This window comes from Monodon monoceros, unplaced genomic scaffold (genome assembly GCF_005190385.1).
Source record: "Monodon monoceros isolate NGI ecotype Baffin Bay Population unplaced genomic scaffold, NGI_Narwhal_1 Super_Scaffold_12, whole genome shotgun sequence".
Taxonomy (NCBI): Eukaryota; Metazoa; Chordata; class Mammalia; order Artiodactyla; family Monodontidae; genus Monodon; species Monodon monoceros.
Genome location: NW_021703768.1, coordinates 106591732 through 106607413, shown reverse-complemented (window position 1 = coordinate 106607413; position 15682 = coordinate 106591732). Strand labels below are relative to the sequence as shown.

Genomic DNA, 15682 nt, shown 5'->3' with positions numbered 1-15682 from the left:
GCACGTGTTTATTCTAGTGAAAATAGTTATTACAAAAAAGAAATCGATACCTTTAATTTTGTTTTAAGCATATTTTAATTAAAGGCATATATATTTTCATGTTCTCTTTTGTTTAGAAAGATAAAACAGTCATGTGTAGGTCATCTATTTTTGAACAAGCCTTAGACTTTAAGAGCACTAAAGATTCATATAGTACAGGAATTAGGGAAATTAAAGCAGCACCCAAAGACGGGAGTTGCTTAGTTTGCTGGAGGATGACCGTCTGGGCAATGACCGTCTCCCATCCCCACTGGGAGGGTGTGTGAGCAACTAACTTCCAGGAACTTTGTAAATCCAAAGGATGTCCAAGTGAACTGGGTTGAAGAGAGGAAATAACAGAGGGTTCAGGATGTAAGCTAGAAGTCCTAGGCCACCAGTAAAAAGTCTTGAATTCACTGGATAAAATGTGTTGATATGCCAAACACTATGCTATGGCCGTGCAACAGCAAACATGAGAAATGGAGATCCTGCCTTCAGAATACTATGGTGTCATCGTAAATAGTAATAGAAAAGTAGCAATAGCAGTCAAAGAAGCAGCTATGGTAGTGGTAGTAAAATTGACAGCTGCCATTTATGAAATACATACCACGTGTAAGGCACTGGACATCTGTATCACCTCATTATCACATAGTGGTGGGGCCTTGGGTAAGCTACTGACCTGTCTATACTTCAGTTTCTTCTAGTAAATGTTCAATAAAATATTTCTTATTACTTCTGTTATTATCGTTAGGGGAAGGAGGAGGTATAGGAGAATGAAGATGTACTCCTTAAAATAGCCCTGTGTGATAGGCATAATTATTCTGATTTATAGATGAAGGAATTGAGGTTTAGAGAGGTAAAGTGACTTACATGATGTTTCAGGGCTGACAAATGGAGCCACGATTTGAATCCAGATCTCTCTGCACCTGTGTTACTATGGTTCTACACTGTCTCCTTATCTGCTTTAAGGTGACAGAGATCCTGTGCCTAGATATCAAGGTCTCCAGCATGAGTGTTTTCTCTACCACCACGCTGACAGTCTGCTTTGAAAAGTACAATGTCCATTTGGAGCCTCCCTTTCCCGTTGGAGTATTATGAGATTTGAATGACAATTATTTGTTCTTCACGAATGAATCCGAGTTCTATCTTACACTAGGTAAAACATTATAGAGGCGTTAAGTCTATAAAACTGAGCAAATTAACTGTTTTTAGGGTCAGTGTTACCAGTTGGCTCACTGCATAGTAAGTCTGATTCATTTAACATAGTTTAACAGAATTGAAAATTAGTAGAACTACCTATACTTGGCTTAATTTTCTTAAACTGTATAGAAAAAGAATGTGCATATACATACACACATATATGCAGTCATCAGCTTGAAATAGGCATGAACTCAACTCTGTTGGAAAAATGTCAGTTTGGGAGTCATCGTTGAACATCACTGGCTGGATGCCATAGACCCTGACTTAAGGAAACTTATATTCTAGAAATGGCTAGAAGAAATGTGGCTGGAGACATAAGTGAGGTTATCACCATGAAGTTCTGAAAACGCCAAATAAGATGTATGTATTTTATTTGGTAGACAATGTGGAGTAATTGAAGGCCTTTGGGAATGAATTGTACAACTAGACCAACTAGTAAGAAGAAAGAATTTGCCGTAACAAATGTTAGTGTTTTATATCAGATTTCTAAGTTGTTTCTTTCTCCCTCATTTCTTAAGTTTCTAAGTCTTTCTTTAGTCAACACATGCTCATTTTTTTGCATTGAAAAGGAAGCATATTTTTCATCATATTCAGATGATCAAGATCCCCAGTGATTTTCTGAGGTTGTTTTCTTCAATGTCAGATATTTGGTTTACCATTAAATCATGGTAAACTCTCTCTCTTGCTTCCTTATATAAAGTTCTCAGCCTTTACTGGACTTTCAAAGCCCTTTAGAGCCTGACCCAGCCTGTATTCAGGACTCGTCTCTAACCACTTATACCTCACACTCACGTTTCTCTTATTACAGTACATGAGCACACTGCCCACAGTACTTCCTCTGCCTGAAGCATTTTGATTTCCCCCTTCTATGCTTGTTAAAACCCACCTCATCCTTTAAGTACCCACTTAGATATCACATTTCTTTATAGCCATCCCTGCTTAACCCACATTTTCTTGTCAGGCAAAATCAATCCGCCCTTCCTATAATATTTTTTATTTCCTTCATTTCTGGGTTTATCACAGTGTCACAGGTATTTGTGCTTTACTCATTGGCCAGACTCTGAGCTCCGTTAGGTCCTGCCTTATGCAGCTTTCTGTCCCCTGTGCCTTATGTAGTCCCTTCCTTAGAAGTTTGGGCTCAGTAAATCTTTTCTGAATGAATAGGCAAACCAGCAAATGAATGAATGAGATGACATTGAATGTAAGAATTTAATGTTGGTTAATAACTGCTTTGCATCATTTGGCATCCTGCTGGACATGATATGATGGCACTGAGTTACAGTCCCCAATGCTCAGAAGGTGAGAAAGCCTGCTTGAGCTCCAGAGACCTGAGGCACAGTGAGTTCTTTGCTAACCATGAGTTCCCATTCATTTCAGTATCAATATCCTGACCCAGGAATAGAGGAAAGCCCCTAAGGAGGGGAGAATGACGTTCCAAAATTGCAAAACCAATGTTAAAATTAAGTAATAAGCAGCTTAAAAATTTTTTGAATAACTATGTTTCATTTGGAATAAGTATGTGTTTTCCACATATGAAAAAAATAAATCTAGCATTTTAATATGTAAGAGATCTTTGGTTTTGATTTTTTAAAATCTGAGTCTGTATTTTCTTAGATGGAATTTATTTATGATTGAATTATATATGTCATAAATATTTCCATGCTGTTTATTTTGTAACCACATGTATGCTAACAATAATGAGTTGGATGAACTCAAAGCTTTTTCTTAAGTAAGAAACTGCATGTTATCTGCACCTTTATTTTAAGAGTGGCACATGCTGAATGCTGCCCTAATCCCTTATTCTAGTTAATCAAAACATCTTGAATCTATACAACATTATAAAGCATCAATAAACTGCCTTTTTCTTTTATGTGTAGGAAATAGCTTTATATGGCAGGAGAGTTTAGCGGGGCATTTTAATTATAAATGAGGATAGTTTTCCCATTTCATTTTATGCTAAATATAAAAATCAAATCTTAATTTGATTTTATCTCCTGTTTTCCATCAAGTTTTAAAATATATACTGGAAACAGCTCTCCTTTTTAACAAAGAGTACTAACATATGTCATTTCGAAAAAGAGTCCACCCATACCTAATATTTTTTTTCTTAGAAGCATTTTTAATAGCACAACTTAATGACCCTTATATCATTTAGTAATTCAATGTCATTATAATATTCATGGCATTATTAATACCTAATTTCCACGTTGCAGTAGAGGCAAGAAGAGTGACTGGCAGTCAGCGAGTCAGTAATGATCGACAAGCAGCCATGAGCAAATTCTGTATGCAGGTTAATGTGCCAGCTACTGTCGTGCACACAGAACTAGCAGGGACCCTATTTGGGGGACTGGAAAGTGACAGTCAGCAGCAAGTGAAGTTCAGAAAATGAAAGTAAGCATTTAGAAGTCCTTAAGGTAATATGATGTTGCCACAATATCCTTGTGCATTTCCTTGAGCTTTACAAAAGTTTCAGTGCACAGTATTGCCATGGAGTATTCTTGAGAAAACAAAACCTGAAAACGTAATGTGAAAAGTAGTAACGTAAGAGAAAGTTTGAGGTAGTGGGTCGTTATTGCTAAATAATTTCTTAGCCAATAAGTGCTGTAAGTCCAAAAGAAAGTCCTGATTATTATAGTTAAAATTCTCAAGGAAGTGAGCACTGATAGAGACTTTGAAAGATGGATGACAGCTAAACAAAGGAATAAGACTGCACTGAGCGAAGAGAAAGGTGTCAGCAGCCGTACAGATGCTGAAAGTGAGGGGGCTTGGAGACGGTGAGGAGAGCTTGTCTGGGAAAGAGAGCTGAGTGAGAAAGTAGTTGGAGACAAAACAGGAAAGATGGGTTAAGATGAAGACTCTATTGTTGAGGCTCGTTAACTGCCATGCTAAGAAGTTGCAGGTTGATCCTGAGGATGGTGGAGCCCATCAAGAATTTTGAGCAGCACAGAGACAAAAGACAATGAGGGAAGACTGTTTAAGCGAAATGAGGAAGATCTTCTGACAGTGATGGTCAGGATATGCTGTCCTTGTGCAGCACTCTGTGTGATGATGGGTGTTGATTACATGTGTGTGCGTGCGTTTGCAACAAATGCTTGAAGGATAAACCAAAACTCCTAAAAATGTTTAACTAATGGAGGAAGGGAGACAGGGATGAAACAGTATACTGTATGGTGTCCGAGTTTTAACCCCCAAATCATATAAAAGGCGACTGGTGGAACAGGGGTAGTAATTTTAACTAGAAAAAATGTCCTAGAAAGAGAAGGTTAGACAATGAGGAAGACAAACTTCACTATTTTAAAGGAAGAAGTAAACCTAGGAGCCACAGTCGTTCTCTTTCTTTCATTGTTCCTAGTTCTAGTTAGTCTTGTATGATAGAAACACAAAAGCAACATGAAAGTGTTTTAGGAATAGCAAGAATCTGCAGAATTAATCAAGTGGAACTCAGGTTGGCGCCAGACTCTCAGCGAGACAAGTGCTGGTCTCCAGTATGAGGGGCTGATGTCTGAGACAATGGTTTCTATGTACTGAACACCTACTATCGCTAGTCTTCTGACCTGAGCTAACCTCATCAGGGTTTTCTGGCTGACCCCTTCATCTTTAATAAGCAAAGCTCATTCAACAGGAGACGTATTTTTTTCAAGGTAAGCCCCACCTCCATCTTTTACCAAGTTTTCATCACATTGTATAATTAACTGTTAGTTCACATAAATCAGGTTTAGACTAAATGTCAAGCCATGAAACAAACTCTGATAAGAGTACCATTATTTTGTTTCAAGATAGGTTTATATTTTAATCAGAGGAGACGGATTGCTTCCTCTTCCTCAGTGTGGGTTTAAATAAGGCTTGATGTAAATCTTCTTCTGGGAGTGTAGTGAGGGTGATAGGAGATTATTAGAGGACTAGACATGTTTTGTTACTTATGACATATCAATTCTACAGTTAAATATATACCAGGCATTAGAAGGATTTGTCCTAATGCTGTAATAAATATGCTTCTTCTGCCTTTTTCCCTAATAATTCCCTATTTCAAGGGATGATGTGCCTAGACAACTCTTAGTTAGTTCTATAGGGTGCCCCTTTTTATTCTTCCATATGGCACACTTCCAACACAGTACTTTCTAAGCACCATGCAATTCAGATATGCAAAGGAAAGAACCTAACTCTCAGCCACTGTCTTCCTTTTCAAATGTATTTTTGGAGAGACCTTAATTGTGAGACATCACACTACATGTGTCTGTATCTCATCCTGATCTGTTTTTGATGCAAAGGATTGGAAGTAGATTGTTTACCTCCTTGATGTTATTAGAAGAGACTAATTATAGAATTTATGGAAAAAAGTTATGATTTACTTTCGAATCTTCTCTTTCTGCCCCTCCACCTTCTCAACAATGCCATGGTTTCCTCCAACACATCTTATAAGACTGAGTAGAGGTTTCCAAACTGTGTAGGACAGAAGTTAATTATGTTTATTGAATTTGAAGACCCCCTCTTTAATATCAAAAATGTTTTCAGATCCACACATGATGATAACCCAATACCTTTGAGAAAATACATAATGAAAAAAAAACTACTGGATGTTCAGTAATAATTTTAAATGAATTTGTATCTTATTAGTCACAATGGAATCTCCATCAGTAGGAACCATAGTAGTGCCTGTATATTATGAGGCATTTTCATTTGCATTGCAGTGTTCAGTGTAAGTATAAATTTGTGGAGCCCTCACAATAACATTGCAGACTCCCAAAATCTGAGACTGGTACAGATTCCTGATGAGCCCCTACTCATTTTTTTTACATATTACCTTATTTTCAGTATGGTATTGTATTTGACACATGAGTTGTTTAGAAGTGTAAAGAGTTTACCTGGTTTGCAAATCTTCCATGTTGGCTTGAAAAAGTTTTGTGTTTTCTCCAGTTGTTGGATAGATATGAGATCAAACTTGTTAACTGTACTGTTCAAATTTTCTCCTGAGCTGCTAGATTTTATCTACTGTGTCTATCAGTTACTGAAAGAGTTGTATAAATGTTGCACCTTGGTAGTAGATTTCTCAGTTTCTCCATGTGGCCCTTTAAGCTTTTGTTTTATGTATTTTGATGCTATGTTATAAGGTGATGAATGTTTAAAAGTATTATATTTTCCTGGTGAATTGAACCATTTTTTGATGTATATTGATTCTCTAAAGTTTTTTTTTTCTTTTCTTCTTGGTCTGTTTCTAAATATTTTCTCTTGGTTCATTTTATTTCATATTATTTGGCATCACATTTTGTGAGTTGGAGAGGAAGGTTTAAATATATGCCATTTGGATATGTTTCCTCTCAATCTTTTGTTTCCTTTTGTCTTAAATGTGCTTCTTTAAACAGCCTAAATCTAAATTTTGGGGGGCATAGTCTTAAAATCTTTGTCTTTTAAATTGAGATTTAAATTTATTTGTGTTTATTACAGTAACTGATATATTTGTTTTTATTTCTATTATCTTCTTTTTTGCTTCCCATTTATCTTGCTTTTTTGTTACTTTCTCTTTCTTGCTTTCTTTTGGATTTATTCAGGCTTCCTGCCTTCCATTCTTCCACACCCCATTCTTTTTCCTCTATTGTTTAGAAATACGTAGTTTATTTCTGTGGTTTTAGTGGTTATCCTAGCTGTTTGAAGATGCATATGTAACTTAAAGCCTAGAATTAATCTGTATTTTTACCCACATCTAAATAATAAAAGAATATTAGAATGGTTAGACTTTGATCTCCCCCTTCCAATTTAAAAAATTCTAGTCAATTGTCACTCCCTTGTTTGCAACAAATTAATCATTATTATTATTGTTTGATATTTTAGTACTTGTCCATGTATCTAAAAATATTTTCCCTGTTTATTCCTTCATACATTTCAAACCTTCCATTGGAATTATTTTCCTTTTTACCTAAAACACCTATTCTAAAATTTCCTTTAGCAAGAACCTTTTGGTAGAAAATTGTCTCTGTTTGTGTTTTCCTGAAAATGAACTTAATTTCCCTTTGGTTTCTTGGGGTACAGAATTTTAGGTTGACAGTTATTTTATCACAGCAGACAGAAGATACTATTCCATTGTGTTCTAGCATCCACTGGTGCTATTAAGAAGTCAGTGATTGACTTAAATATCATTCCTTAGCTGATAATCTGTCTTTTCTTCCTAGCTGTTTTTAAGATCTTCACCTTTTCTTTGTTGTTCTCCAGTTTCACAGTGATATGGATAGCTGTGGATTTCTTTTTATTTTTCCTGCTTTGGGTTTTTTGGACTTCCTAGATCTGAGGTTGTCTTGCAACATCATTAGAAAGTTGTAAACTAGTATCTGTTGACTATTGCCTTCCCACAACTGTCTGCGTATGACACTTTCTAGTACTCTTATTAGATGCAAATTACCTTTTCACCCTCACCTGCATACTTCTTAACTTCTTCTCAACATTTTCCATCTCTTTGACTCTCTGAACAACACTGAAATAATATATTCAGCTATATCTTCCTGCTCAGTAATTCTCTTTTCATCTATGTACAATACACTGCTTAATATAGTCACTAAGCATTTTATTTCAGTTATGATCATTTCATTTATAGAAGTTTCATTGAAGTCTTTTACATCTTTTCTTTCATTGTTTATGGGCTTGTTTTTACTGTTCCCATTTTTAGATTTTTAATTGCCTTAAACAGATTAAAGATTATTTCATTATTAATTAATAGTTAATGAATCATCATTAATTAAAAACAATGATTTTCAGAATTGGTTTGACCATTCCAGTATCTGAAACCTGCTGTTTATTCAGCTAGTTTTTGTTCATTGAGCCTTGTTTCTCTGTGCGTTATTTACTTACTTATTTAGTTACTTTGCTGTTAGCTACTCCTTTTTTCCTAGAACTTTATCTATGGGAATTCTTTGAGACCTATGTCAGTATTAAGTCCTCAATTGTACTGATTTTTGCGAGTTACTTGGAATATCCCTACCTGGAGACCTCTTTATGTTATATTCTTCCTTTGAAGTTTTTCAGAACACAAACTTAATGTTTTGACATCAGAGCTGTCTGTGTGAGAAAGAGCTTTTGGTTTCAGATTTTTAGGAAGAATCTTTTTTTCCCTCCACTCAGCACTGAGGTATAAACAGGCAAGTCTCTTAGCTGCCTTCCTCTGCATTAGCCATATAACAAGGATATAGCTGTTTGGGACTCCTACTTTATGAGGGAGTTTCCTATTACATTTTGCATTAACGAGGTGAATCTGGGCTTTTATATCTTAGGCTCTAACCCCTTGTGAAATTATCAGAGTTGAAAATCAAAATCTCCAGAGTTTTGCAGAAACCCTAAAGCGAAAGCTAGGTGTGAACTTACCTCCTAAGATTCCGGTCTTCACTTCATTTTGAGACTCTGTTTTTTCCCTTCTTTGATGTCAGCAAGATGATGTATATTTTAAAATAATTTCTCATATTTTATCCAGGGTGTTTCAATTGGGAGAGACACTCAGGGTAGCTAATACACCATTCTGCTGGAAACAGAACATATATTGTTTTATTTAATTCTCCCATCAGCCCTGTTCCATAAAGAAGAAAAGATATGTTACAGAATCAACAGTAATAATATTTTGATGTAAACCTAGATATCCTGACTCAAAGCCATGACTCTTCTTCTTTTTTTTATTTTTTTTCCCAAGTCTTATGGTACAGCCTCCTCCTTACAGAGCCTTGAAGAGATCAATACAGTCAATCTACCATGTAGCCCTGAATGTGTTTTGTAACAGTGATTACTGTAAAGATCTTAGGACTTTCTTATCTTAATTTACATCCTATTCTTGAGGAGTGTAGCAATCAAGTAAATCTAGGAATATGATACTTTGGGTTCCTGGAATGAATATCCTAAAAACTATTTTCCTGGATCATTCTTGGGAGTAGAAACCTCTCTGTGAAATTATTCCCAGTGACAGCCTATCCAAGCCCAGCTTGTAACGTTTATGAAATGTCTGCAGTGCCTTTAAGTATGCACGCATACATCACATTTAGTACTTTGCTCTTGGGCATACTGGGTTTCTTTTGGGAAATGGAAGGCATTCTGATTCTTACATGGAGTACCTTCAAACCAATTCTTTAACAATAGCGTAGAAGCAACCTGAGGTATACTTTGGACCATTCGAGGAAATAATATATTTATTTTAAACTCAATATCTAGTGTAAAAAATTTAGGCCTTCCCTATTAATAGCATTATTTGTAATTAATGGTTTCATCTTCATCAGTGACATGCAGCTCCTGTTTGTTGTGGTACATCTTTCTTCTTGTCACAGACAAAACTTCTTGGAAGCATCTGGATAAAAGTTAAACAATATATAGTGAAACTAGACTTACATTTTTTTCACTCTCTGAATAAAATCTGAAAGTCCTTCCCTCATGGTCTGTAGGGCTGTGCATGCTCTTGCCTTCTGTACGCCTCTGAGCTCAGGGTCTTCCACCCCCATTATGCCTGCTCTTCTCCAGTCACATGGGTTCCTCATGTTTCACATATGTCAAGCACATCTCCTTCTTTCTCTTTGAACTGCCCTTCTTTCAGGTAACTGTGTGGCTCATGCTCTCATCTTATTAAAGTCTCTTCTCAGATGTCTCAAAGGAGCTGTTCTGCTCAACCTTTCTAAAATAGCACCTGCGTCAGGTGCTATTACTGGGTAACAAATAACCACCAAACTCTCAGTAGCGAACAGCAGTACACGTCTGCAGGTTGGCTGGGTGACTAATTGACCAGTCTAGGCTGAGACTGGGTTGTCGCTTTCCTTCAAGCTCTGGGTCTGTCTGGGTGTGGCTTCTCACTGCAGTGTTGGCTCATATCTGCTTCACGTCTTTCATTTTTGTATGCCTGGGATATGGCATGGCATAGGTGCTCAGTGAATATTTGCCTGGTAAATAAGTAAAGGAATGAATAAATGTGATAGAAATTAAACGAATGAGTAGATATAATAGAAATTAAGTAAAATAATTCCCTTCGCTTAGCATCTCCTAACATGTGAAATAATTGATGTGAACTCCAGGTAATTCTGTCATGTCTTCTATTTAATTTTCATATGTTCAGATCAGAGAACAGGCACATGTTTCTCCGGCCTGGTGAATGGTCGCTGTGCACAAGAGCTTCCGGGCAGAATGACAAAAATGCAATGCTGCTGTGAGCCCGGCCGCTGCTGGGGTGTTGGAACCATTCCTGAAGCCTGTCCCATCAGAGGCTCTGGTGAGCTGCTGGCTGCTAGTTCCTCAGGACAGACAGTGTTAGGAAAATTAGTAACAATAATGTACTTTAGTGTTTCCCTTAAAGACAAGTCATGTTTGCATTCCTATTAGTGTCTTCAATATGACTTGGGTGTTTTTTGTGAGGGTTAGGGTGGCATTGGTTATTGGGATCAGTTTTTATTATATCCATTTTGTTAATATTAGAAAAACTCCTAAAAACTGATCATTACTTGACTTTAAGCAAGAATTTTTAATAATTATCTGGAATGTCAGTATTTCAGTTCAGTTTTAAAACCTCCTAATCTTCTATTTGAAGCTTGAATAACAAATTTTGGCCTTCATTTATACTTTATTTCAGGAATGCCCTTAGCTTATAGTGTCCCAATCCTTAAAGATATGTCCTCTCTTTTCTAGTGACCTTAAAAATTAAGAATACAAGGGTAGGAGGATACCTCTCATTCACTTTGCTATATTAACTGCTGTATACCTGAAGCTATACTGGGAAATTAAGATGAATGAGAAGTAGTTCCTCTTGTTAATATAATATGCATAGTAAAGTACAATTAGTGTTTATCACATAAAGGTATGTTGATAATATGTTATTATCTTCATGTTATATTATAAATACTATGAAAAATAATAACACTTTTTGAAATATGCTTATAAAGATATGTATCTATATGTACTATTATGGAGAAAAAAATTAAGCACATTCTTCCTAAATCTCTAAGCCATGAAATTCCAAAATTGAATAGTAAAAATTTTTAAAAAGCAGAGTTAATGCATAGTATATAATTTTGGAAACTCATCGTTCCACTAGTAGTATATGATAGTAATGTCAATACTCAAACAATTGCTTGAGCTAAATAGTTTTCGCTTCTTCTTATATAGTGCCCTAATTCTGAGAACAGTTAAGGAAATAAGGCAATCACTATATTCTTGCTTCTTTTCCCTCAGCTTTGATACTTGGACAGATAATGAGCAGATTTAAAAGTTTACTAAATACTGTCTTCGGTTAAAAATCCACATTAGAAAAAAATTATTCTGAAGCCATATTAATCCCTTAAAGAGAAGAGAAGAGGTAGGAAAAATGTGTAGGTACAATACTGATGGAGATTTAAGTAAAACCAAACATACAGAATGAATTACTTAAAGGTTTAATTTTCATCCATTCAAGTAAATTTCTTGCATTTACAGTTATATCTGGAATTTTATGAGTTGCACTTAGGGACATAAAATCAAAATGTGTAGATAATTGTTTGGTTATGCAACTCAGTTAAAATATGGTATACATATTTTAATTTTTTCTGAAACATCTGTATCTTTTTCTGCCACTGCTAGCATTGAAAATGTTTATTAAGATAATAACTTACTTATTCATATCATCAAGTGAGGATAACCTAAAATGATTATTACAGTACACAAATTGCCTTTATTATGCAGAAATCCATTCATTTGTGGTTAACTGAACTTTCTTCTCTTTTAGAGGAATATCGCAGACTTTGCATGGATGGACTTCCAATAGGAGGGATTCCAGGGAGTGCTGGTTCCAGACCTGGAGGCACTGGGGGGAGTGGCTTTGCTCCAAGTGGCAATGGCAATGGCTATGGCCCAGGAGGGACAGGCTTCATTCCCATTCCTGGAGGCAATGGCTTTTCTCCTGGCGTTGGGGGAGCCGGTGTAGGGGCTGGGGGACAGGGGCCCATCATCACTGGACTAAGTGAGTGTTCACTTTGTGCATAGACTCTTTGGTTTTCCACCTTAAATAATTTTATAACATCTAACTTTTTTTCCAAAGTATGTTTGTGTCTGTGTGTGTGTGCAGAAACTTATTTCAAGGTCTAAAACATAATATAGTGAAACAGAATCTTAGGAAAGTATTATTTTTATGCTCCATAAACTTTCTAAATTGGAGAAAAGAATGAGTGACCCAGGTTCTCTTTGAAAATAGAGATGAGAGCGTGATAATATTCCAAGTCCAGATGACACCATTAAAGATCACGTTTTTTGGTTCCAGTGTATTTCATTTGGCTGCTTGCAGCTGCCCTGATCATACAACCTTTGAATTGTTTTCCAGAACCATTTCTCAACTGAGATAAACTGAATAAATCTTGCTCTGTGCCTATACAAATATTATAATGAAATATCTTTCTTTTCTTCGCCCTTTTTTGTTGAATAACTTAAGAAATTGAGAACTGCCAGAATTGGCATTGGTGTGCTTGACATTTCAGTTCATTCTTTTTAAAATAACTGCTCTTGCTAATAATATTTAATGATGTCCTACAGTGTTATGTTTATTCTTTTTGGCATATTGCCTATTTACTATATCTGAATATTCAACTACAAAAAAAAAAAGAAATGGAAAGCATTCAAATGTACAGTAGAACATTCCTGAAATTTTAAAAAGACACCATTATGGGCAAAGTTTCCAGATGTATATTAACAAGTGCAAGTTACAACCATGTGTCTCAAGAATAGTTTTTAGATTCTCAACGTTAAAGTTTTAGTAAAATATAGAATAATGTGGGCTTTTGATATGTACACCTAAATAATATACTATTAAATATCCTCTTAAAAATCGACTTTAAGAAAAGCAATCCATGTTGGAATGATGAAATATCATTTGTGTTCTAATTTTCCTTAGCTATTCTGAACCAGACAATAGATATATGTAAGCACCATGCTAATCTCTGTTTAAATGGACGCTGCATACCTACTGTTTCTAGCTACCGATGTGAATGCAACATGGGTTACAAGCAGGATGCAAATGGGGATTGCATAGGTAAGCTCATGCTTCTTTAATTCTTGGTTTTCTAATAGCTTTTAGACTACAGGAACAAGTTGGGCTGAATATGATTTTTAAAAAGTCTTTTGAAGTAAAGCTAATTTCCAAACGGGCTCTCCTGTGTGCATGCTCTTCCATGTGCTCCCTTAACCTACTGCTGAGCTGGACCACTTCAAGACTCCCCTTCCCTTTCTGGTCCTAAATGTTGTGATTTCTGTCTCTGCTTCCCCCTTTCCTTCCTTCTTAGCCGAACAACACTGGATATACGGTGGCATCATTAACATGCAAGAGAAGGTGGAGATTGGGAGGAAGCGGTTGATGAGTCTCTTTTTGAGCATGTTGAGTTTTAGGTGTCTCTGGTACTTAATAATAGAGGTCTCAAGCTAAGAGGAGTGTTCAGGACTAGAGTTAGAGATTTAGTAGTCAGTAACATAGAGGTGTTTATTAGAACCATGAGGGTGAATATTGTCAGCCAGGCTGAACAACAGGAAGAGTAAAAAGATAACAGGAGTAGTGCAGCTGGAACCCTGTGTACCAGCAACATTAGTAATGTTGGAGAGCTGGCAAAATAATCTGAAAATACATGTCACTGAAGCCTTGAAACGGTATGCTTTCAAGAGAAAAGGAGTGTCAAGTGTTAAGTGCAGCAAAAAAATCAAATACAGTGAGGACAAAACCACTATTGTATTTGGCAATGAAGAGAGTTTTGATGATCTTTTAAGGGTAGTTTTAGGACCATGGGGATTGAACCATTTTGAGGTTATTCTTTTATTTATTCCTCTTATTAGCAAATAATCATGTATGTGTTTTGTAATTAGCATAACCCTAAATACCAGATTTGGGTTCAGGTCTTCTGTTATAAAATATAGATGAGAGGCCAGGAACAGAGACAGGTAGTATCACAATTTTCCCAAGTAAAATTGAAAACATCTAAGTGCACTATGACTATGAAAAAAATGTAAGCCAAATATGGTGCTTTGGAAAAATCAGTCATTCTAAACTGTGTACAGAGACACAAGATCAGAATGATTAAATAAAGCTTAGCCCAGGGTCCCTATATACAGGTGCACAGGTTTTGCACCGCCCAACTGTAGAGGGTACCATTCACATAATCTAAGTAAATAGCACACCCCAGGGTTGTGCAGGGTATAACCATATGCATCAGTCCTGCCTTAGCACATACTACTTGGTGCTTGTTTAAGTGATAGACCACGTGGTTATTTTTGGAACACCAGGACATACTGATATATTTATTCTACTTATATGACTTAAGAATGATTTTACTGCCAGAAAATATGATTATAAGTATACAACATACAAAACATCCCCTCTTGCACATACATAAGCAGTTACAATCTATCAAACTGAAATTTGATTGACTATTTTTGTTTTGCTATTAATATTTGCTCTTCATGTATCACTGCATGATTCATCAACCAACAAATAAAAATAGGCCATAAGCTTAATATTTTCTGTAAAAATTAGCCAAAGACCTCCATTTAGTTCATGTTAGCACCCAGGTGAGTTTTTAACTCAAATCATTCTATTTTGGAATAGTAAGAAATAATTTGTTTCTGTTGAGCAAAGGTAATCTTACAGCCCTTGAAAATTAAAAGTGTTTTCTAAGTTGGAATATAAAGTACTTTTCAAGGGTAGACATTTCTTACCACAGTAGTATCTGAGAATTTAACCATTTTGATAATCAGTGTTTCTCAATTACTTCATTTATTTTAGGAGTTTAAAATCCTTATGAATTTTGCTTAAAAATATTCAGTCCTCAGTGAAAACAGAGGAAGGAATCAAAGTGTACAGACTGTAATATTTAAATTCTGTTCCTCTATACAAGGCAAAACAAAGGTGATCATTTGGAGGTAATAGGCATTGAGACTCAGAGTAAAGGAAAAGCATGAAATATACATTTCAGAATGTGGCAGTGGTCTTTTGTGATTAGCCTAAAACTTAAAATCTTAAAATAATCCTGGGAAACAAAACAAACAAAAAAACAAATGGGATTTTAAAATCACATGGAATTGTGAAGTCACTAATAGTTTTTGGTGACTGTTTGCACTTCCGAAGAAGAAATAAATAAGTGAACTACTATATCTTCTCCGTGTGCTGTAACCTTGGTGAGGTCCCTAAGGGGCTAAGGAAACAGAAATGAATCAGGGCTGTAAATGGCAAAATAACTGGCAGAACTGTCATAGCAATGAGGGACCTTGGGAACAGGTTCTCAAGGGGAGGAAAAGGTCCTGAAAAGTGACCCTGCTTCCCAGAAGGTTTACCTAAAAAGAGGGGGCTGGGTGCATGGTCTCTCATGTTCTTCACTAGAACAGAGCTTTACAATGATGCTTCTAGAATGATACATCTGTGACACCTTTCTAATCATTGCATTTCGATGTTGGGTACACAGAGAATTTAAGGGATCTTCAGCATTGCCTAGTGAAGGTAATGTTGCCAGTT

General features: G+C 36.0%; 1 protein-coding gene across 1 annotated transcript in view; it reads left to right on the top strand.

Annotated features, from left to right (window-relative positions):
- Positions 1–15682, top strand: part of FBN2 (fibrillin 2) — a 232352-nt gene that overhangs the window by 112879 nt on the left and 103791 nt on the right. Inside the window, exons 9-11 of the mRNA XM_029216913.1 lie at positions 10286–10438; positions 11924–12157; positions 13082–13219. Of these exons, the coding sequence (XP_029072746.1) occupies positions 10286–10438; positions 11924–12157; positions 13082–13219 (525 nt within the window). The remainder of the gene's footprint in view (positions 1–10285; positions 10439–11923; positions 12158–13081; positions 13220–15682) is intronic.